Source organism: Phaenicophaeus curvirostris, chromosome 19, assembly GCF_032191515.1.
Source record: "Phaenicophaeus curvirostris isolate KB17595 chromosome 19, BPBGC_Pcur_1.0, whole genome shotgun sequence".
Lineage (NCBI taxonomy): Eukaryota > Metazoa > Chordata > Aves > Cuculiformes > Cuculidae > Phaenicophaeus > Phaenicophaeus curvirostris.
Window position 1 is genome coordinate 12,327,039 of NC_091410.1, and position 22,344 is coordinate 12,349,382.

A 22,344-nucleotide genomic window follows, 5' to 3' on the forward strand; every position below is an offset into this window, starting at 1 on the left:
GGCTGTAGTGACCTCGTGGGTGCAACTTCACTTTAGGTCTGTTGCTTGTTTGCACTAGCATATCTCTTTAATCATACAAAATCACATGCTATTTCCCACTGGTTTTGTTTAGGACACAGGCTGGCTGGTGCTCGGTTTATCAGCAACTATTCAGTATCTGTTTTAGTCTCCTTGATCAAAGCGTAGCTTCATGTCTTATTTACGGCTACTCCTAACAGCCTGCTCTGTAGACAGGACTATTTCTTTCCCCGCAAGCTTTTCTGTGGTGTTCATCACTCTGACATCTGAGTGCTTTGCAAAGATTAATTCATCTTCATAAAGCCTCTTCAAAATGAAAGAAGATGGTATTCCCATTTACAGATCAGGAGCTGTTGCACAGACAGATTGAGGTCAAACATTTCCACTATGATAGGCCCTAATAGGAAATGTCTCAGATCTAAATATTTTAGATATCTTCAAATACAATGCCAAAACAAAAATCTTCTGGTTTGTGTGTTAAAGCACAGCTCTGACTGGCTCCTTATGAAATCAGGTATTACAAGAACAGGAGAAGAGTAGGAACTGTAAATGCTGGTCAACAGACATAAGGATGAAAGCTTTCCAACTGCCAGTCTCAGGAATGACAAAACCCAATACAGATAACCCATGAGAATACAAACCACATTATAAGCCTTCAGTGAAGCAGCAAAATATAACCTGAAAAACTCTACACATGAATTTTTCTCTGCTGTTTACAACACAGGATCAAATCCTGAGAGCACGCTTTAAGGTAGGAGGAATTGCAAGTTCTCTCCATTTCTTGGGGTCTGGGCCATTAAGCATGGACAAAACCAGAAAGCTTTGTAGCGTAGAAGACCACCCTAGGAAGGAAGGCTTTTGTTTTATTAGTGTGTTAAAAGCATCTCTGGATCAAATGTGCCAGTATCACTTTACAGCATGAAAACGCTGCCCAGGGGACTCTCAAGACTCATCTCTTCAAACGCTGATACCTCTTTGTCAGTTTTAATAAAAGGCAGCTACAAAAACAAAGTGGGCCATGTGGTCTCAATGAAGCAGAGACTGCGGCAATCAATAACAGAAACAATCTGCACTTACTTGCTGGGAGAATTTGCTTTTAGCAGCAACATCTATGTAACAAGACATCACTCAAGACCTCCCTTCGATTTCTCTTGGGACAATGAAACCACTGTGCCCAAAGCACATCTGTGCTTACGGAGATTTGCAAATCCAGGACAGTGTTTAGACTGATAACATGACCATACAACACACGATGATTGCTTGCAGGATATTTGATCCTCCTTCTTCTGTCCTAAACTGGACGCTTTTCTGTCTCAAAAGAAAACTTCTCTGATTAAAATGTTGATTTTTTTTTTTTTTAACACCACACAGACATTATTTTCTGCCGCACTTCACAGTCATTTTCACAAGAAGGCACAGAAGTGCCCTCATGGCTCTGCATGCAGGTCTGCCTAACACAAGCTCCTGCCTCTAGCCCTGGTTTTTAGCAGATGAATGAAGTAGGTGTACAGTTAGGAAAGACAATGAAACTCAGGAAGAAGAGGGATATGGAACCTAGAAGGAAGCCTTTTTCATTTGTCATCCCTGAAAGACACCAAAATGTGCCACAGCAAATGTCTTTTAGTTAAGATGCCTAATACATCCCAGGTCCCCAGACTGTATATGATTTAGATCAGTTAAATTTTACTGCACATTGTAGCTTTGTTTGTTTGGAAAAGGGCAGCTGAGGCAATTAACCTTCTCTGTCTTACCCCTCCAGTGCCATATATGTGGCACGTATCCAGTAAGTGGGGCTCCTTGAACACAGATGGTCACCTAGCCAAATGCCACCAATGCCATGAGCTGCCTGTCACCAGGGCCACCAGGAACAAGGTGGCCTTGTTTCAGCAAATTCCTGGCTCTTCACCAAACAAGAAACCAGATGTTTTCAGTTCTTTCTGTCTGAGAGACATCGCAAAGTTGATGAGCAGAAGAGCTGGCTTGTCAGGTTAAGCGTGTTTCGGTAACTAATGTTAGTAAAATAATCTCAGTCTAAGTTGCAGCTGCTGCAAATTTGTATACGTCTGGTTCAGGATTAATTCTGGGTTTAGGATCTTAGGTCACACAGAAAGTCAGGAAAGGGCCCAACCATTAGTTCTATCCAGAAAAAGAACTTTCATTCTTGGATAAGGCTAAAAAATAGCAGCCACCAAAACATTAACATATGGATGGAAAACCCCCTCTGCTTTCTCTAGGTAATGCCTAGAAAGCATTCCAGAGGCAGGGCTGGATACTGCAGAGAGGTCCAATCTCAGGAAGAAATACACAGATTTTCATTTCAAAGTCACACATGGACAGTCCTATCAGCTGAATCATGAATTGCATTCTAGCCTTAATGGCTCACTAGAGACATCAAAACGATTCCAACCTGGACCATCCCCAGCACATTCCTTTACCTCTGTGATTTGTGGTTCCTGTTCATCACCCATTTGCATACATATTGAAATACAGCAATTCCAGGTACTTCCACCAGCTCAGCACCACAGCAGGAACACACTGCAAGCCAATTCTCTGTACCACCAAGGAGAATGACAACTCAATATTTTCCACGACATTTCATTTTAGTGGATTTTAATCTTGTCCCTAAGAGACAGGAGCTTCTAGCCACTGCTGGTGTGAGTTTTGTTTGCAAATCACAGATGCATAGTAAGGATGGGATCAGTGGAAAGAGAGGAAGAAAACAAGATATTTGCATGATGAAAGTGGTGCTTTGGAAAACAACTTTTCACACCTCTAGTGAGGTGAGAACAGAGAATAAAATAGGAAAGACATGCTGCAAATGTTTCTGCTAAACCGTGCAACCAGAATTATGTCCTCTTCCTCCACATCACCCTTGTCCAGTCATCAGGTCCCTTTCTCAGTATATTATTCTGGTATCAGCCAAGACCCAAATCCAAGGCTACCTGGGGGAACAGCACTGTGCTGTTACAAGCCAGCTGCATGGAAAGCAGGAGCAAATCAGCAGAGTTCAGTGAACGTCAAGAGAGTGAGCAGCAAAGGGGATTTACTTAGAAACGGAGCATCTATAAACAACCAGTTGTTCATAGGGAATAAAGGACTTGCCTTGTCCCCTAGGTATTTTCACTGCTAAAGTACATAAAAAGGTTTAGAAAACTCTGTCTTGATACTACAGCAAACAGCTCTACCAGGGCTACGGCAAACTGCCCACCTAATGCAGAGATGAGAAAGCAACAGGGTTTATTCTTTTACAGTCATTTCATGCTCTGCCCTTTGCTCTGGCCCAGCCAGCTAGAGACAGAGCCTCTCAGGACACAAAAAGCCCAAGATCCCAGACCACAAGACATAAAAACATTTCTGTGCACCCACTGCCTCCTCACAATAACCTCATTATCACAGCTGTCAATCAACAGGACAAACCAGTCCCTAGCATGGGAACTACTGATAAGAGATGCTCACCCTCAAACGCATTCTCTGCCTGGAACAACACAAGCGACGGCAGCTTTAATACAACAACAGGCTCCTCAAAGGCAGGGTGGCAGTCTGTGTCCTGGCTCTTCACTGCAAGAGCCTGGATGGGTCACGAGAAGACATTCCCTCTGGCTCTGTGCCATGGCCCGCAGCGTACAGCCCCTGCAATTCCATACCCAACCGCCACTCGTACGGAGATAATTGTTTAACAACCAGATGCACACACTGTCATTTAGATTTAAGTCCCACAACAGTGATGTCCTGTGATCAGGTTGAAAACTCTAAGGGCCTTTTTCCTTATAGATTTCTCAGCACATAAATCTTGTATCCACTTGCTATCCAAAATCTGAGTGTTATTAACCACTAACCTGGCATGAGACCTCTCTGTGTTTTGCAAGTCCTTGTTTTACTGATAAAGGGTGGCTGTATTCCTAACTACGCCGCGATGGGGCTGGATTCATCACTCGTGCCCAGTGCTGATCTCGGTACTCCTCAGCCACTGTTCAAGACAGTGGTGCTACAGTGAGAATTTGATCCTGATTTATTGTTGACCTGAATAAGTGAAATGTTTTTAATAATTACAGAAAAATTCTGCCATCATTTTAAAAACAGCTAAAAATTCTTTCCCAAGGCAGCTATGTTCAAAACAACCAAACACCCTGAACACTCAGTGCCTAAATCAGAAACTGTGACAGAGGGACTTGGAAAGCTTTTTCAATGTGGGCTATTAATAAATGTTCACAATGACAAATGTAGTGTAATTTTAGTCTGTACCAAGATATTAGATATTCATCAGCACTTTTTGCCAAACTTCCCACTTTGACACAAACCCACAATACTCCTGCTGTGAGGCTAGTGTTTGTCTAAATATGCGAACACACAATCAGTTCTTTCTAGCCTCCTGTTCCTCTTCCAGAGTCAGCTCCGCAAGCTTTCGCACTGGTCTGACTGCCTGCGTGCGAGGTGTGTCTGACCACCCAGCCTGCTTTATTCCTCCCATGGCATCCAAAAATATTCTTACAGCTAGGACTGTTCAATGATTGCAGCTTAGTTAACCTGGAATTACTCTAGTATAAATCAATTCAGAATCAGGCTTTGCTAGTGAAATGAACTCATGATTTAGTTAAGCAGGAAGACTTGGCTCTATATTACAAACATCGCATCCACAAATGTCTTTAATAAAGTAGTCTTTTGTCATTATTTTTCAGAAAGTAAAACCTGGGCAGCAGTGAGGAAGGAAGACGCGGCTGTATGCAACCCAGCTCAGCAGCACAGACCCACAGAGCAGCACACGCGCAGGGTCCTGGTCGCCTTCTGTCTCTGCAATGTCTTTACTTCCCAGCTCTACACCACAACCTCCAAAAGCCCAACATGGTGACCTTGCCATGCCGGGAACCTTGGCTGTAAGCAATGCAAATATTTTCAGTCTGATTCTTGCAGCCACTTCACTAGTTTACACATGCAGTCTTAATCTTTCCCAAAAGAACACTGTGGTAAGCACAAACTGTGATAACAGCTTGACAAATGCCAGCTGACATAAAATGGACCTATTGTTTGTGTTTAACTGGAAGGAGTCAGGATTTTATGTCTGTAGTTTGTGGCTTCTTCTGGGATTGTTGCAATAGTTTCTATATATCACCAGTTTATTCCAATAGGAGCTCAATTTTGGACAGAGAGCACCAGAAAGGACATGGGGAAACCTGGGGCTGCTATAATACTTGCATCAAAAGAAAGAGTGACCTGGCTCCACAGCCCCGTGTTGAGATGTGAACATCAATTCACTTCCCAGCTGCAGTTTGCTTGGCTTGTTAGGGTGCTTGTGTAGCTGGAACTAAAGGTATTCCAGTCAGAGCCATCACCCTTTTTAATAACTTGAGAATGCTCTGATCTGTGAGATCCATCCTTCTCTGAGTCCCTTCTGGAAAGTTCAATTTAAGTGGAACAGCAACAACTGAGTTTCTCCACCTGAAACCCAGAGGAATGCACAAGACCTAAGGGACTCTCCTTTGAGGCTGCAGACACTGCCTTCACCTGGGACCTCCCCCAGGGCTACTCAGGCTCCTCTTAAGACAGTTACTGGATTACAGCTTTGGGCTCAGCACATTATGCCCTAGGCTCTGTCAGACCTGTTGAATCAGCTGGTAATGTGACACTTCCTCCTATAAAGACCTGAGATCTACTTCCCTGGTAGCAAGCCTTCTCCTCCAGGAGGTCAGCCTGGATCCCTGATTTCTGATGTGCTGCTGGTAGCAGGCAGACAAAACAACAAAAAAAATAAGACCTTGACGGTTGTTATTTCCATGTAAACTGTGCTATGAAGAAGCAGCTTTAGTTGGGCATGAATTGAAAGGCAGCAACTAAAACACTGCATGAAATTGATTTAATAAGGTTCAACGACTGAAACAGGAAAGATTTCCCTTAATAATTTGTCAGAGGCCAGACTCAGCCAGCGTGACCAGCTCTGTCGTCAGCCTGACTGAAATCTGTGCAGTGAGTAGGGGCAGCAGTCTTTGCTCTCAATTAACTTTTTAACCATGCTGAATCGCCAGCCCTTCTTTCATGTGATTTTTTAAAAGGTCTGGATACTTGTACAGCTATTAACAATATTCAGAGCTACCACAACTCACAGACATAACTTGGGACCGTGTACATTTCAAAGCTAGGATTAGAAATCAGGAGACAATTCTTATTTTGTCCAGAGGGAAACAAGGAGGAATCTCCCACCAACACCCACTGCAAGGTCTGCATCTAATTCCAGCTCATCCTCTCACAGACTTCTGGCTGCAGACTGAATGTCCATATTCCCAGGTCTCAGCACGTGCCACCAACCCCTTGCTCAGCTGGTCTCGTCCTCAACACAGCAACGTGTGTGTCATTACCCAGATGGGGTCTGTGGAGCTTGAGGAGGCAAGAGGAGACACTCGGGCTCCAGGGAGGAACAGCAGCTGAAGCTGCAGAAGGCTTCACGTGAGAATCTTCTTCTCATGAAAATATCCCTATTAATAAAACAGTAGGGAATGCAGAAAAGCAGATTTATCTCAGAGTAAAATGTTTCTTCGGGAGCTCCCTGAGGAGTCAGCAGCAGCTTGTTGTGGAGCTAACATGTCTTTTACTGCCGCAGCCACATGAATAAGAAATATTTCAGTGTTGGGAACAGTTAAGAGGGGCACAAGGCAGGAAAGCTGGGCAAGCAGAACAAGTGGCTTTTAGTATTGAAACCAGAAGCTACTGGAAAACCTCCTGAAAGATTCTGAGTTTGAAACAATCCATGACCTAATTAGGTGGCACTGTTCCTGGAGAACAGAGGAAAGAACAGAAAGAAGGCGGAAGAGAAAGCGAGGAGAGATAGAGGTCTGAGTACTCAGCAGACCAGTCCAAGCTGGAGCTGACCAAGGCTGATGCTTTATTTAACTGGCACGAGCACGCTCCGTGAGGGATGAGGGAGGTGCAGATCAAAGGGGACTTGCTCTACGCTTGCAGACAGTTTCCTTGTGGAACACATTTTACACACTGAATGAGGGAAACGCACAAGAAATCACTTTTTGTGGGGATCTGGAATGAACAAGTAATATCCACACTGGTTTCTGTTACTAAAATATCACACCTTTCTCTACGGGTTAAAAAATGGGTTAGAAGTCCCTAAGAAGCCTTGCAGGAAAGTGAATTGGGCCAAGACATGATAAGGATGTGACCTGTTCTGCATCTTTCCCAGAACGGTTGCCCATCAGTCATGGCACAAGCACAGTTCAGAGGCAACGGGCACCTCTGAGCACAAGGGAGCTAAGGGACACAGCTACTACTTGCCACACTCGTTCTGAAACAACGACATTCCAGACTCTTAGCTAGGATGCACCGTCTCAGCGCTGACTTTAGTGAGCGCTGCTGATTTTAATGGCCAGATTCTGGTCTGATATCTCCCAATTGATACTGGACGCGGAGAAGAGTCACATCAGCCAAATCCTTGTCACTTTTCAGCCAGAGAGGTTACAGGCTGAGCCACAGCTGGCTTCCCACAGACACCCTGCTGTGCGCAGCCCTGGACAGCAGGAGAGCTGATGAAGTGCAGCAGTCTCATCTGGCCGACAGTCAAGTACGACGGCCTCTACTTGAACTACACATTCATTCAAAGAAGGAACTGAAGCTACAAAGATCTGGCCCAACCATCAGATGCATGAAGCCTTTGAACTAAGTTTCTTCCAACTCACAGGCCTCCCCACAAAAAGCATTTGTTTGATTGCCTGATCAAAGAGCATCGATAAATCGAATCCTGACTTCCCTTCCTCCCACTGCTGTGTTCACTATTCCCTGAGGAGCAGGTCTGAATTCTTCACTCACTGTATCCTGTGACTAATCTCCTTCATCCCCACAAAAGGAGCTGCTGAGATCAGGGTGGGTGGCACAGAGCAGTCCCTGCCCCTCTCGGAATGACAAGCAGATATGCTCCTCTCGCAGGCAACACCATGAGTCATCACCCCCCACCCGAAGCCACACCGCATTGCTGCAAGCTGCCTTTTGGAGGATATAGTTTTAGGTAACTGAGCTGTGAAAGAATCGCAAATGAGGGAGCCACGCCACTGCCCTGGCCTTTCACAGAATCATAGAATGGATTTGGCTGGAAGGGACCTCAAAGCCCATCCTGTTCCACCTCACTACCATGGGCAGAGACACCTTCCACTGGATCAGGTTGTTCAACGCCCCATCCACCCTGGCCTTGTACAAATCTCTTGGCTCTATGTTAACACAAGCTTCATATAAATGTGCTTCTTCACAAGATGCGCCATGGTCTGTGCGTGTTCCTCTGCCCTGAAACCCTTAAGCCAGGAGCGCAGGCATATCTGCAGTCACTGCTGTTTGCACCAAAGGCATGGGAAGAGGTTGCTATGAGCACCGAAGCAGCCAGTCATGCCCACCCACCCTCAACCCACGCGGGCATGACACATGCCAGGGAGAGAAGGCGGGGGGGCCTCTGTGCCAGTGGCAGCTTTGGTGCATCAGCTCACTCCCTGAGGTGATGCTGAAAGGCTGCACAGAGGCAAGTGATGAATTCAGACATCCCTGTACGAAACCAGCCACATAACCACAAATGTGCCCTCTCCTCTGGTCTGGGATACCTCTGCAGGGCCCAATTTCCACAGTCACTCCCTACTCCATTAAAAGCAAACACATACACTTCAGAAAGTGGAAAAGCTCAGTGGGAACAATAGCCCACTGCACATTCTAGTTCTAAATAAGAAAAAAGACATCTTAGGAAATCCCGTCCAGCCCACCTGAAGTCCCATTTTCAAAACGACACTGTTTTATCAGAGTATCTGTCTTTGGTGTGTGAGGAGGGGAAGCAGGCTCGCTCACCGCACTGCCACACTACCCTGTTGCATCAGCAGCGCAGGAAGAGATCTGCAGAGCCCCCAGAAGGCACGCGGGGCTCCCCTCTCATGCAGACGGCTTTGCTGTAGGTAGCACTGCCCACTCCATGCAGCTAGCTCCCTCCCGAAAAGAAATAGCTGACAAAGGGGGAAGGGTCAGGCTCTGCCTTCCCAATCTGTAAGGTTTTCTGAGACTTATGTCCTTCAATCTCATTAATGGCTTGGTTAGAGCAGTTTCACACTAATCGAAATCAGACTGCTGTATATTTTAACTGTGGCTTTCAGCCTGATTTACATCCCTGATCTATAACACACTTAACAAAAGATGCCTTCTGGGGGAATAAAATGTATCATTCCTTAATTTAAAGTTATACTTACTGAGAAGGGCTGTAGAAGTCTCGATAGGGAACTGCAGGGTCTCTTAGCCCGTCTTGGTAGCAGCTAAGTTTTCCCTCTTGCCTTCGCCTAAGTGGGACGTGAAGCCAGACCTGGGACGCGCTGTGTGTCTGTGCTGACGAGGGCTCTGAACTGTGTATGGTTGCCAAGACACCCGGGGCAGACTCCAAAGCCTCCAGACCTCGCCCTGGCTAAGGCATTCCTAATCAAATGCTCCTTTTAACAGGAGCTTCCAGCACCGCTACGGGCATCACACAGAGCAGCGAACAGCATCATTTTCTTTGATTCAGGTAAAGCTAAGCTTTCATGCAGTGCTTTCACTGGTTTGAAACATTGCTTATTAACAAAACATTTTCCACCTGAAATTGTAACAAGCTCTCTGTGTTAGTCTCACTTTTGAAACAAATGAATTTTCTGTTTCACTCCCCTGCTTTGAGCTGCTCAGAGATCACAGAAACCACAGCAGGATTGAAGTCTGCCTTCATGTTTGATGCTGAAATCTGTAGAGGAATCAGTTATTTCTGAAAACCTAGGAGAATTTGCTATGCCAAATTTTATGACCTGCAGTTGAAAGATTCTGAACATCTGGAAACACAGGGAATTAATAAAATCAGCTGCTGCAGTAACACTTGGGAGTGAACTCCTGCATTACAGCAACAGATCCTAGACAGCCAGGTCTCATGATGTCAGGCACCGGTACAAATTCACAAGGTCTGTCTCAAAGATACAAGATCTATGAAATTGCAGAGAGCAAGATGAAAAGAAAACAGAAGACTGAAGTGCAGCAGAAGTGAAACTGCCCGTCTGAAAACATTTCACCTCTCTGCTGCCTCTCAAACCACTACAAAAGGTGTCAGCTTGGCCTCTTACCCTTTTGAATTGGTTGTCCCTTTCATAACATATTAATTGCGTTAATGGATATTCCACACCTTAATGGAGTTAGGGTGGAAAAGGTTTCAAAAAGCTCATCAAAGCCTATCCAAAATCAGAAGAAAAGAACAGGCATTTAAAAATCCCATTTTCAATTGCTCTTCTATTACAGCTGATCCTTAAGGCATTCCAGCGTCCTCGTTCAAAATGAATCTTTGTTTCTACAGTTAAGTTGATTACAATAAAAGTGCTTACAGATCACAGCTTTTTAAAATTATCAGTATCACTGACCTGACAGTTCATTTTCATATTTTGGGTTTTTTTCCCCCCTATGGATCATAAAATTCTAAAAATAACTTCTTGTCTTAAGCTAGGCTAGACAATATTTGCTCAAAGTGGGAAGAGTCAAACATTTAAAAGATTAGAGTTTTTGGAAAGGATACACTTTAACCCTTTTCTTTCCTTCTGCAGTTACCATTTGTGTATGTAAGTAACTTAAAATGAACTCCTCGTACAAGACCACATGTAGTGTGGCTGAAGTAAACCCCTTCTTCTCAGCAGGGCCTCAGTTCCTGGTTTCAAATAGCAGTCTTGTAAAGGAGGGTGAGAAGCACAATAAGGTCAAGGAAGTACAAAGGAAAGATAACCCTGGTTTTGTATATGGGTTTTCACATTTCTTTATATTCCCAGAGACATATTTTGGAAGGAAAAGAATAAACTCCTCCTCTGCCAGCTCCTTCAATCAGCTTCATCATTCAGACCGTAAGAGACTAAGCACGAATAGTTCTGCACATAAGATGATCATCTGTTACTAACACTAGTTAGGGACACCCGAGGGAGTGGGACACCTGAGAGTTCATGTTCTTTACACACAGATGCCGAAGGCACATCACACTTAAGTATTTGAGGCTCAGCTTCTAGGTCAAATCACTGAAGAGCTGGGTTTGATGTAGCCCCCCTCTCCATCAAACCCAGGAACACAGTAAGCCATATAGCTTCTTAATTCAGTGGCTTCTCCATCTGCAGCTTGCCTGGAAATACCCCACCACAAAGGAACTTTATGCCTTACTGAAAAGCCACGCTGCAGAGCTGCAGCTTCAGTCTGAGCCCCAGGACGGGTCTGCTCGGCTCTGCACCAGCGCTGGCACCAGCATCCCCACCACCCAGGAGCAGCGATGGAGCTCCCTCCAGCTCAGGGTCCTGCGCCCAAGAGCCAGGAGCTGCGGGGCAGGGGGTGAAGGCAGCTCCCCAAGTGCCTGAGGTGCGCAGTGCAAACCGAGAGGGGAGGGCTCCACGCTCCACAGCAAAGACTGGCAAAGATTACAATTAAATAAGCCGAGCATGATTAAAAATGTATCTCTCCCACTCACAATTTCCATGAATCTTTCACAAGGTCTAAATCTGAGAAGGTAAATTAACTCCTTATCTGTTCACACTTTGAGCATTTTAAAAAGCAAGCCTGAAGTCTCGAATAAATTCAGCAGGCAGCAATTTTTTAGCCTTACATGGGAAAATTTGCCTAATAAAACACTACGATTTTATCAGACTGTTTCCTTCTGTTTCCTCTCTGGTGGGTGATGGAAATCATACTCGCTACTTAGCTCTGACGTGTGTAACCCAGAAAAGCCTCAGTTAGCTGTAAAAACATTAGAAGATGTCTAGGGTTCTTGTTGCATTCTCCTAAACACCTCGGGAAAAACTAAATGCTTTGTTAGCAGCTGGTAGAAAAGCATCACCATCAGCCATTCTCCTGAATGGAAAAGAACAATTTTGAATGAAATATAGTTCCTGTGATATTTCTAGACTGCTTTACTGGCTAGCTGCCCCGTCTGTCACCAGCCTCAGGCTGAGAGCAGGAACTATGAAAGGGAAATTCAGATATGCTTGAAAAGAATTACAAGAATATGTGAAAATTCTCATTTAAAGATTTTTTTTTTCAAATGGGGTCAAACAATTTTGTAAATGTTTACACAATTAAAGAAATATGTTAAAAGTCCAGTCAAAATGGAACTGAACTTCTCCACTCTTAAAGATATCAAAAGGAGATGCTCTGAAATTTAGACCTAATTTCCTTTCTCCTGAGCCAAAACATTGTCAAAATTGGACATTTGACAGAAAACAGCTTTACCGTTGGGCTCAGCACTCTATCCAAAGGCCATCAGAAGAAAGAGAAGTTAAAAGATACCTAGAGAAAAACCACACCAAGCTGGGTGGCAGAGGCAAGGGACTGGTGGCCGCGGTGTCTGAAAGGCCAGGGTTCCTTCCACAGCTGTGCAGCAATGGGACCCCATCTCCCCCTCTCACTTCTTGGGGTGGCTGTACAGGATACGTCCAGCTCTGGAAAAGCCAACGTGCCGCTCCGGGATGTATCTGGGATCAGCTACTCCCGCCTAGCAAGGGCTGCTGCCCATAATGCTGCTTTTGTAGCCCAGCATTGTATGGCAGAAAGGCTCCAATCTGCCTCCTCAATGCCTGTCAGAACCGCTACAGCTGCACTATAGCTGAAGTTTCTCTTGGTGCTACAGCAAAACTACAGCTGTTTCTAAGCTAGCTTATTTCCAGATCACACTTCTTCCTAGTAGGAGATACAAAGACACGTATAAAAAGCAATTAAATAAAACACAATGGATTGTGTTAACTACTGGTAACTAAGAAGCCACCTTGATCCCTTTCTGCATTTAAGATATTCACTACATGACACTGAGGCCTCGGCTCACAAAGACTTTTCAATTTCGGATTAAACGTGTTGCATTGGAAATAGCTCTGGGAACCCACAGCAGCAGATTAGAGCTGGCAAAGAGGGAAGAATGAAAGGCAGAGGGGATAAGATCTGCAGTGGGAGAAGGGGCGCAAAGGGAAAACAGAACTTTAAAAGAAGTTTAACCACCTCGCCATGTTTCTAGGACCTGGGAACTGCCTGGCCATGGAGAAAAGAGAGAAATTACATGAACTGGTTGCTCTTGCAAAGCCTGATTCCACCTGCTGGGGCTCAACTTCTTAAAACACAATCAAAATCCAGGAAAAAATTCCATCCTGAGAAACACATAACTGAAAACTGCACCAGTAAGAATGAAATTAAGTCCCAGCATAATTGGAAAAGGGAGATGTGGGGAAGGCTAGGAAGCGTACCCAATGGCACAGCGTGTCCTAGGAAGACTTTATTTGCTTCCACCTTGCACGATTGCTTCTGAAAGCATGGCTTCCTCCTTTCTGGATGTTCTTGCAGATGATTCACCTTTAACCTCCCAGAGTATTTTTAGCTGCTTTTCTTTTAGCACACGTTTTTGGAGAGTCCCTGCTCTTTACGTGGTCTCTGTTTCCTTCCTCTTGGCTTCTCTGGGGAGAAGCTCCATGAGAGCAGAGCTTGCACATCGTTCCTCCTTTTGTGTTCTCCACACAGCAAAGCCTCTCAGAGCACTCCTGAGGTCAACAACAGCAGTCCTTATCACCACAAAGACAGATACTGGAAAGAAAACAAGCCATGGAAAATCACACTCCAGTTGCTCAGAGTGTTTGCAAGGCTGTCCTAGGGCTGGGAAGGGCAAAGGTCTGATGGTCAGGACACAAGAAGAGAGATGCAAAGCTGAAGGTGTAAACAAGCAGCAAGTACATACAGGCAGCTGGGTACAACCGAGCACTAAAACCCAAAAGAACATTGCTGCAATTTGCATGGGGTAAATCTGACACCAAGACATGATGTTACCTCTTTGTTAGGGTCACATGGCTTTAAAAAAATGGGATCTATTAACTTATCAGCGTGTTCAAGGCCAACACCGTGGAAGGTGTACGTATGCCTTTTGAGCTGAACTGTGCTGTCTAAAGGGTTAGTTTGATAACTTTGACACAGATATTGTGGGAAATAGTCAACAACAACCCAAAATACATGCACCTAAATAATGTTATCAGTGGAGAGGCAGCTCAGGAAAGGGCCTTGTACCAGCCTACGCTGATTTCTTTCACATACTGGAACACTGTCGATGTATTAAATAATTTTTATGCTAGCAAAGTCACATGAATGAAGGCCTGTCTTTCTTTATACCCCCACAAAATCCCATTTTTATGAAAAATAAGAGTTTAATATTGTTGAGGTTCCCGTCTCTCTTCATTTTTTGAATGAGTCTAAGTTTTTTGATGGATGGAAGTGGGACCCGAACACACATGCACAAACACAGACACTCCAGACATATCACAAACACTGGGAAAAGTAACTAAAACATAAGTAAATCAGCCTGGTGTAGAGGTGGAAACAGGTATGAATATTAAGTAAGCTTTGATTGTAAATTGTAGTTTTTATCTTTGTGATCTTCCTTGGCTTACAGGTAAATCCCTCTGCTACCATGGAGAGATTCGGCCATGTATAACCTCGCCTTTTAAGAGCATCTTGTATATTGAGCCCAAAAGTATGGCTCAAGCTCTTTAGCTTATCATCTGCTACACTAGGAAGAGCTCCCAGGGAGCCGACATATGGGTGTACTTCTGAGCACATTAAGAGCTGTAGGATAGCAGCTAAGTCCATTACGCTGAGCAGTGGAGTTGGGTGTACAATTTTCTTGTTGCCAGTATGGCAACGGTTAGGGCTGCTGGGTGGTCCAGTGGGCTAAAAGAACTGGGAGACCAAATCAATCCCAGGAGTAATTCAAGGAAGACAGAGGAGTTACACCAGGAGTCATGGCCCACTGTGTTCCCCTCCTTGAAACCCTCACTTGAAAAGATTAGCTGTTTGCAAGCTGAAAATCTGGGCTACTAAATGGTAATTAGGCAGCTACATAGGAAATAATTACCTGATTATGAGTTGATTAATTAGTATGCTGTCAAGATACGATTATCCCAGCATCTAGGGAATACACTGCATTTCTTCTTTGCTCCTTACAAGATGACGAGGGCAGCATAAAGCAGTTCTGCCCTAAATCCCTACAGAACTGAACCAACAAAAGAACATAGACAGTAGCGCTCAGTACCCAGGGATTTAATGAAGCTAGAAATAACACAGCCCAGTCCTGGCACAGTGGGTCAAAAATAAACATGGAAACAGCTTCGCAAAGAGCAAGAACCAAGTAAGACCCTACCAAATGCACCACTCCTGACCACAAGCATACAGCCCTGCACTGGTGGAGAAACAATATCTGGCCGTCTGCATACAGCAGCGTAGGCACCGCACTTCCTAAATATCAGTTCCAAATGTAATTGCCTTGAGTGCTTCTCACATTTAAACTCTTCTTCCAGAGCAGATCCTGCCAAATCCTTAATCCTAGATAAACCAAAGAGCCCAGGTGCTCTTTGGAAGCAAGAGGAATTGAGTTTCTGTGCACACTGGTGACACAAGGCCCCCTGGTCATCCCCTCCCTGGGGACACAACATCACAGCCAGGGTGCTGAGCACGCTGTGTCGAACTTTGCCTCCATGTTACTCCTTAACTAGACAGCTCCCAATTAACAACTTTGTGTGAGTCCAACCAGCTCTAGACAACATTTTCAAATGTGACCACTGTGAAAGAAAAAAAAAATAGGTCAGGAGGATTACGCAGGGTGACTAATGATTGCTGCATGCTGGGCTGAGATGTGAAGTCTGGCTGTGTTTTCAAAGGTGCATAATAATATGTCCTGGTCTGACCTGTGGTGCTGTTGACACTTTTTCTGAGTTGATGCCTTCTCACAAATCCCCATTAGGCTGGAAGCTTGAATGCCCCCTGTGAATGATGCCAGCGGAGTGGAAGGGCTATCAAACTTTGCAGAACTCCCATTTAAGTTCCACTTCATTTCTTAAAAGCCAGGCAGCAGAGGCAATTATTTAACTGTCAAGCCCTTTTGGAGTGGTTTCCTGAGGGATGGGGCTGCTGTTCTTAGGTTGTGGGGCACAACGTGCTAATACACAGACAGTTCCCTGGAGCTGGTCAACAGAGAATAGGAGAAGGCTATTCTGCCCAGCACTTATAGTCAGGGAAACATGTTTTGCCAGCCAGTTTGCTATCCCAATAGCCAAAACTAATAGTTTTATCCTTATTTTACTGATAGGGAAGACAACACAGTAAGAAGGAAGGCATGGTTCAGCTGCCCTGCCCCAAAATCACAGGAGATTTGTAGCAACAGGAAAATTAATTCATCTGTTTTCTCTCCTGATGCTGTGTTTAGCATTAGATCCCCACCTTTCATTAATAAGGAAGTTAGACATTTTTTTTTTATCTGACAAACGCTTATTAGCCAAGTATTTGTATCAATCTCTCCATCCCAGTCACAGAAATCATAGTAACGGTTGGACTCGATGATCCAAGAGATCTTTTCCAACCTAGTGACTCTATGATTCCAAATATGTCCCTTTCTAGCTATGCAAATTGAAAGAGAAGGGAACTCAACCATAGCTGAACCTTTAGCTCACCACAGGAACTTTGGGGCAACAAGTGATGCAGCAACCTTGGAGAGTCGCAGAAAACAGCCTCTAGTTTCTGTAACAGTTCCTTCATGGATAGGAGAATAAATACAGAAGTTTCCTTGACAAATGCAGACATACTAGGAAAAACATAACCTCTGGTTCAGCTTAACTGCGAGGAAGATCTGAAAGACCTTTCACCTCAGCCCGCAGAGGCCGGTCCTTGCAGATGGGCTGTTGGCAGCCTGGCAAAAGCCGGGTGGGATGATGCTAGACGGGATGATGCTGAAGCCCTAGACAGGGAGCAGCGAACAGCAGGTGCCAATCTGTTGTGCGAGGCAAGATACCTTCTTCAGTTCACATAGTATTATTTCAGAAGGCCCCAGGGAAAACTCTCAGCTTTAGGAGAAACATACAGCTGTCCAATAAAACTCACGAGTGTGGGCAAAGCTGTGAGAATATCAGCACTACCAAGACCTTTCTGAGGCATCATCACATTGATTTTCTACAGCTTTGGGGCAATATTCACATTTATATAAGGAATGGTGGAGCACAGCACAGAAGTACATCCCATAGCTGCCTTTAAAGTAAGTTTGGTTTTAATTCCCAGCCAACTCTACACTGGCAGAAGAGCAGAAATGCCTTCTTATAGCAAGAACAGGCGTCTGCGACTGAAAAGGTGCAGCCCAGCAAGCTCTTTCAACAGAGACCCGCTAAGGCATTGTGAACTCCAGGCTCACAGAGAGCTTGGGCTCCCACCTCACTCCTCAAGCTACTGCACAGAATTTAACCAAGGATCAATTTCTGCCCCAGAGTTTGGTCTCAGCAATCACAGGCTGAGAAGAATAATTTTGCACAAGCTCCTTGATTTAGATCAGTCCAAAAGTGACAAGAATACCCATCTTGGTTTTTTTAAAGAAAAGCCTGCCAGAGCCAACAAGCTGATTGTTCCGTAAATCAATTTTTCTTTCCCAAGTGTAAGATCTCCAATTGCTCATCCCCTGTCTTTCATCCTCATTAAATAGCAATGTGAAGTAATCAGCAGTATTGTCAATGGCCCTGGGGCTGCACAGACACTCCTGAATATACAATCTTAGAAGTAAACGAAGCCAATGAAGGAGATTTCCCCCCCAGCAGCTGCACCAGGACTGGCCGTGAACATCCATGCAAAACCAAGAAAGCCCAGCCAAGGGCCTGCAGTGCCCCAAGTCCTGTAAAAAGTAGGTCATGGAAGGGTCTCTCCCTGTGCTAAATGTGACATGGGTTTCTCTACCATTTCAGCAGGGATTAAAGTACTTCCAGCCATCTTTCAAATTCTATTTCCGTAATCCAGTCAAATTAAAATACTGAACTACTCTTTAAACACTGATCCCTGCCCTTGACACTCACCTCTCCCGTCTAATTAATCATGTTCAATATGGAAGCATTTACATGCCATATGAAAAGAGATGCTGTGAGACAGTGAGGAGCTGTCAGCGGGGGGTGGGGAAAAAGCTTTTGGACCCCACATCATCTAAGAAGCAGTTACAGATGGTGAATTACCTCAGGAAACAAACGCGTGTGGTCCATGTGGTTCTTGTTACCCACTGGCTCTTGTGGAAGCTGCAGGAGTGCGAAGGCAGCCCCAGCTTAGTCGAAAGCAGGAGTTGGGATGGATGTTGTGCCTCCCCAAGTGGACCTGCACAAGCCAGTCCCAGGAGTTCTGCTAACAGAGATGAGCTAAGAGCAGATAAGAGAGCAAGTCCTAACGCAGTCTGAGCTCATGGGAACTGATTCAGGAGAGTCCTTTCTCTCCTGAGTATCAGATTCCCTCGTAAGAAAGAAGACATTGCACATGAAGGTGAGTCTGTGCAGAATGCAAGCGTCCAAGTAAAACTAAATATGAACACTACCAAATGTAAATATTGATACTCTAAATTGTGCTAGTTTCTTCCCTTTCTCATCTCCTCTTTCTAAAATGAGGTGGTCCTGTCCTCCCAGGGAAGACATGAAGGAAGAGCCCTACATGACAGGCATTATACAAATACAATTAAGAGAGACAGCCTCTTTCTGTAAAGGTTTTTGATCTAAAGAGACTACATAAGGCCTAGAGGAAAAGCTTGCCACTCCATAGCACAACAAGGAAGCCCTGGATCTAAGTCATGAAACATTTGACAATTTTGTTCATTTGGAAAAAACAGTAACAAACACTGCAGAGAAAGTGCCCCAGGACCTTCCCCAGCCCTAGGCTTTTGCTTCACGAAGCCCATGGGTCAGTGTTATCCAATACATCTCACTGCTAAAACTTTTCTTTGTAGACCAGCAGGACATCAGTCACTCTTGGCAGGGCACCTTTTGTGGTATCCAAGTACAAACTCTTTCCTTTTCTATTCAAGTACCACCACGTGACATAGGATGTCCCCTGATAGCAAAGTTTTGACACATTGCGGTAATCTGAGAAGTCTTACTCAAAGTTTCCTTATAGGCATGGAATCATGCTAGGCAACAGGTGAAAGTTCTGAATTTACAGCACAAACACCTCTTTCAGAATTCCCCTGTATGACCTTGCCCTTGGCTTGGCAACGAGACAAACAGAGAGATTTCAAGTTAAGTTTCAAAATATGGCAGAAATAGAAAACTGGTGATTTACTCTTTCACTTAACTGACAGCTTCCCAGATGTGGCAGCTCCTGCAGCTACGCAAACCCTACAGACAGTGATTCATAAAGAGATGGTTGTTGATCCTTGTGCTGAAGAGTTTAGAGGTAAACAACTATTTGTGAAAGGTAATATTTACCTATTAGTCTAAAAAAATACTGTGCATTACTCATTCCCATAAAAATCAGATCTCGGAGACACAGTGAAATACTGACTTCATTCATTCCACAGGTCTCCCTCCTCACTTTTCCACAAGATTAACAGCAACTTAGGAATCTTTCCTTGGAAACACCTGTGCAAGCTCATTTAAAAAAGCCAAGAATGGAACGAAGCAAGCTAAGATTCTCCCAAACTCTTAAAGTCCAAATCCCATGCTGATGTAGGGTACGTGTGTTACCACTCTAGAGCCCCCAGGTTTTTCCAGTACATTTGCATGTGGAAAAGGAGGGAGAATACCAGCAAGGTTCTTAGCACCTCCTCAAGAGACACACACCGTGCTCCCAGAGATAAACAAACAAAAGCAAAGCCACAGCACGCAGGTGTAAATGCACAGATCCAGAGCTTTGAAAATGCGGATACAGCTCCACACACACTGAGATAGGAAAGGCTTCTTGCAAAGCCAAACTGTTATCACAGTCCTATTGACACACACTGGGAAAAGCTCCAAGGAATCACCTTTTTTGATATGTCTATTTTACTTTACTGTGTCTACTTTGTGTATTCCCTTTCCAAACACTTCCTGGTCGTGCTGGGTTGGGACTTGGCTGCCAGGTTCACGCAGTCAGCCTAAAATGCTCACCAGCATCTGTGTCAACTCTGTATCTACATTGCCATAGATACAATATCGTTCCATCTTAACCTTGCTAGTAGCTTATCATAATGCTGCATATCAAAACCAGCCTGGGATCCAGTGTACACATCCACCTAAACAGCCCACTCTTATTTCATGGATGATTCCCCAGCCAATATCGCTGTCAACCAGGTAATTACAATAACGGTTGGGGTAAAAAGGTGAGCCCAATAGCAAAATTTCTAATTAACAGGGCCTCTCAGGGGCTTAATTAATCCTGCCTGGATTTCTGTAAACTTAGGAAACTAACAGTTGATGGTTTCTTTCCTGTTTCTGTCTGTTCTTGGAGACAGGGCTGTTCCAGTCTATCACCAGACGTGCTGGCGCTGCCCCCTCAGCACACACCCAACTCCACAACCAGGTGAATGAAATGATCTCCCTGTTCCACCAACCTTCAGATGAACACCAGCAGCCTCTTCTTGGCTCACAGTCACTCAACAGAAGCTGCATTTCTCTGTATCCTTATTGTAGACAGGGCCTCTGTGTCCCTGATTAAAAGAAGGTCAAATAGCCCATATATCTGTTTAATTTTTAATCGCAATTTCATGCTGTTATTTCAGCTGCTGGAGGCGATGCAGCACAAACCCCTCAGGAGTAATTCCTAGATACTCTCTTGTAGGGTGCCCTACTTTTTCTTCCTCTTCTATTACAAATTGCTTATCGCAGCCCAGATGCGTGACAGCACTGGGAAAGCCTGCCTCCACCCAGACAAATCCATTCTCCACTGCAGCATGAAAAAAAAAAATTTAAAAAACCCAGTCTGATTCTTATCCAGCTTCTAAAAATAGACAAGATAATCAAGATCTAATTTTTAGCTCTGTGAGCCCAGCTGAGTGCGATGGTTTAATTTTAAACAATTCTGTGGCGGGTAACAGAGGGCAGTGCCACAGCCCCATCATCTCCACAGCAGGAATCAGGTCTCAGCGCTGCCAGGAAAACCTGGTGGGGGACATACTTGAATGGGAGGGCAAATTCCCTGCGGTTTTGTGGGGATTTTGGACGTTGTAAGGGCTCTGTGTCAAATGTCAGAAGAAGAAGTGGGACAGGTGCCCTAAAGCTTTCATAACTCAGCAAAGTATTGAGCAATTTAATGAACTGCAAGGGTCTTCCTGGTGGCAATTCTTGAGGCTACTGAAATCCCATATTTGAACCCAAAAATACCATGGGCAGTACAGCAGTAGTTGTGTGACAAAAACGATTCCTGTAAGATTTCACCTATGGGGGATTTTTTTCATGGCAGTGGAAAAATTTCTAGCAGCTCATGCAGCTTCTGTTTTGAAAAATGAGAGAAGCTGCCTCCAAACAGACAAGCTGCTCTCAGTCTGGTCCGAGCAGATAGAAGGCAGAAAAGAAGCAGTCAAATCCTTTTTGTCTGCTTGTGCAACGAGGGATTTTGCTAGTTTTGTTTAGCTAGAACATCTCTTTGTGTTTGAATTTTTCTCTACAGCCTCATGATAACCTGGAATCTTGACTTTATCAACCAGCTTTTACAAGTCTACAGAGAGCTTTCTTCCCATAAAAAAATAAAATGTACTTAAACCAATGCTTTTTAGTCCCCACAAAAATTCATATTTTCAGTTTCACAGCTTTCCACTGAAAATATTCCAATAAGAATACTTTATGTTCCAAACTCTTCCATAAATGCAGCACAAATTTCCTTAAGCAGCAAGGAGAAAAGATTATGAAGCAGAACAGGAAATAAAAAAATAAAAATAAACAAAGAAAGAAAAAGTTTCAAGCTTATAAATGGGAGGGCAAACTCAAATCCTCATCTTGTCACACAAGTGTCAAGAACCCTCTGAACACTACATACACTGCTGTTCACGTGGCTACTCTTGGTAGCCCCAAAGGCCAGATATCAGAGTCAAGACTCGTTCACCACCCTCTTCCAGAGCAGTTGTCTTTCTTTCACAGGAGTACAGCACAATGCTGTCATAATACTTCTTTTGAGTATGTTGTTAATAATGCTGTATTCAACACACACCATGAATTAAAGTGGACAGATTTTCAGTACAGCAAACAAAAGGCAAAAAGGACTAAACTACAAAGTCATACTTACCTGAAGGATTAAATCAATAGGGATGTGACTTCTTCTATAGAAAGAGACCATCTCTGAGCTTTCAGTCATTTCATAGCCTCTACCCAAAGACTGAGTCACAGCCTAAATTGGTTTATTCATGGAGAGACAAGGACAGGAGGAATATTTTGCCATGGCAACTGACAATTCCAGAAAAACCACCCCCAAAACTGTGCTCAGTCAGAAAAAGCAGCAGAGTAGAAGCTTGAAGATAATGCCTAAGAAATTAAAAACAGAGATGAGAAAGATGTCTATTAAATAGAGGTTCTGTCAAAGAGACAGGTGACAGGCTTTCAAAGGTTT

At 44.2% G+C, this 22,344-nt stretch overlaps 1 protein-coding gene across 4 annotated transcripts in view; it reads right to left on the reverse strand.

The window, feature by feature from the left end:
- RAB11FIP4 (RAB11 family interacting protein 4) overlaps positions 1–22,344 on the reverse strand; it is a 101,439-nt gene that overhangs the window by 36,579 nt on the left and 42,516 nt on the right. Inside the window, exon 1 of one of the 4 annotated variants that reach the window (XM_069872662.1) lies at positions 22,024–22,137. The exons of 2 other annotated variants lie outside the window; for them this stretch is intronic. In XM_069872662.1, coding sequence (XP_069728763.1) covers positions 22,024–22,092 — 69 coding nt within the window. In that variant the 5' untranslated portion in view covers positions 22,093–22,137. Of the gene's footprint in view, positions 1–9,227; positions 9,251–22,023; positions 22,138–22,344 lie in introns of those variants that run through there. One more of the 4 variants, XM_069872664.1, reaches the window with a different exon arrangement.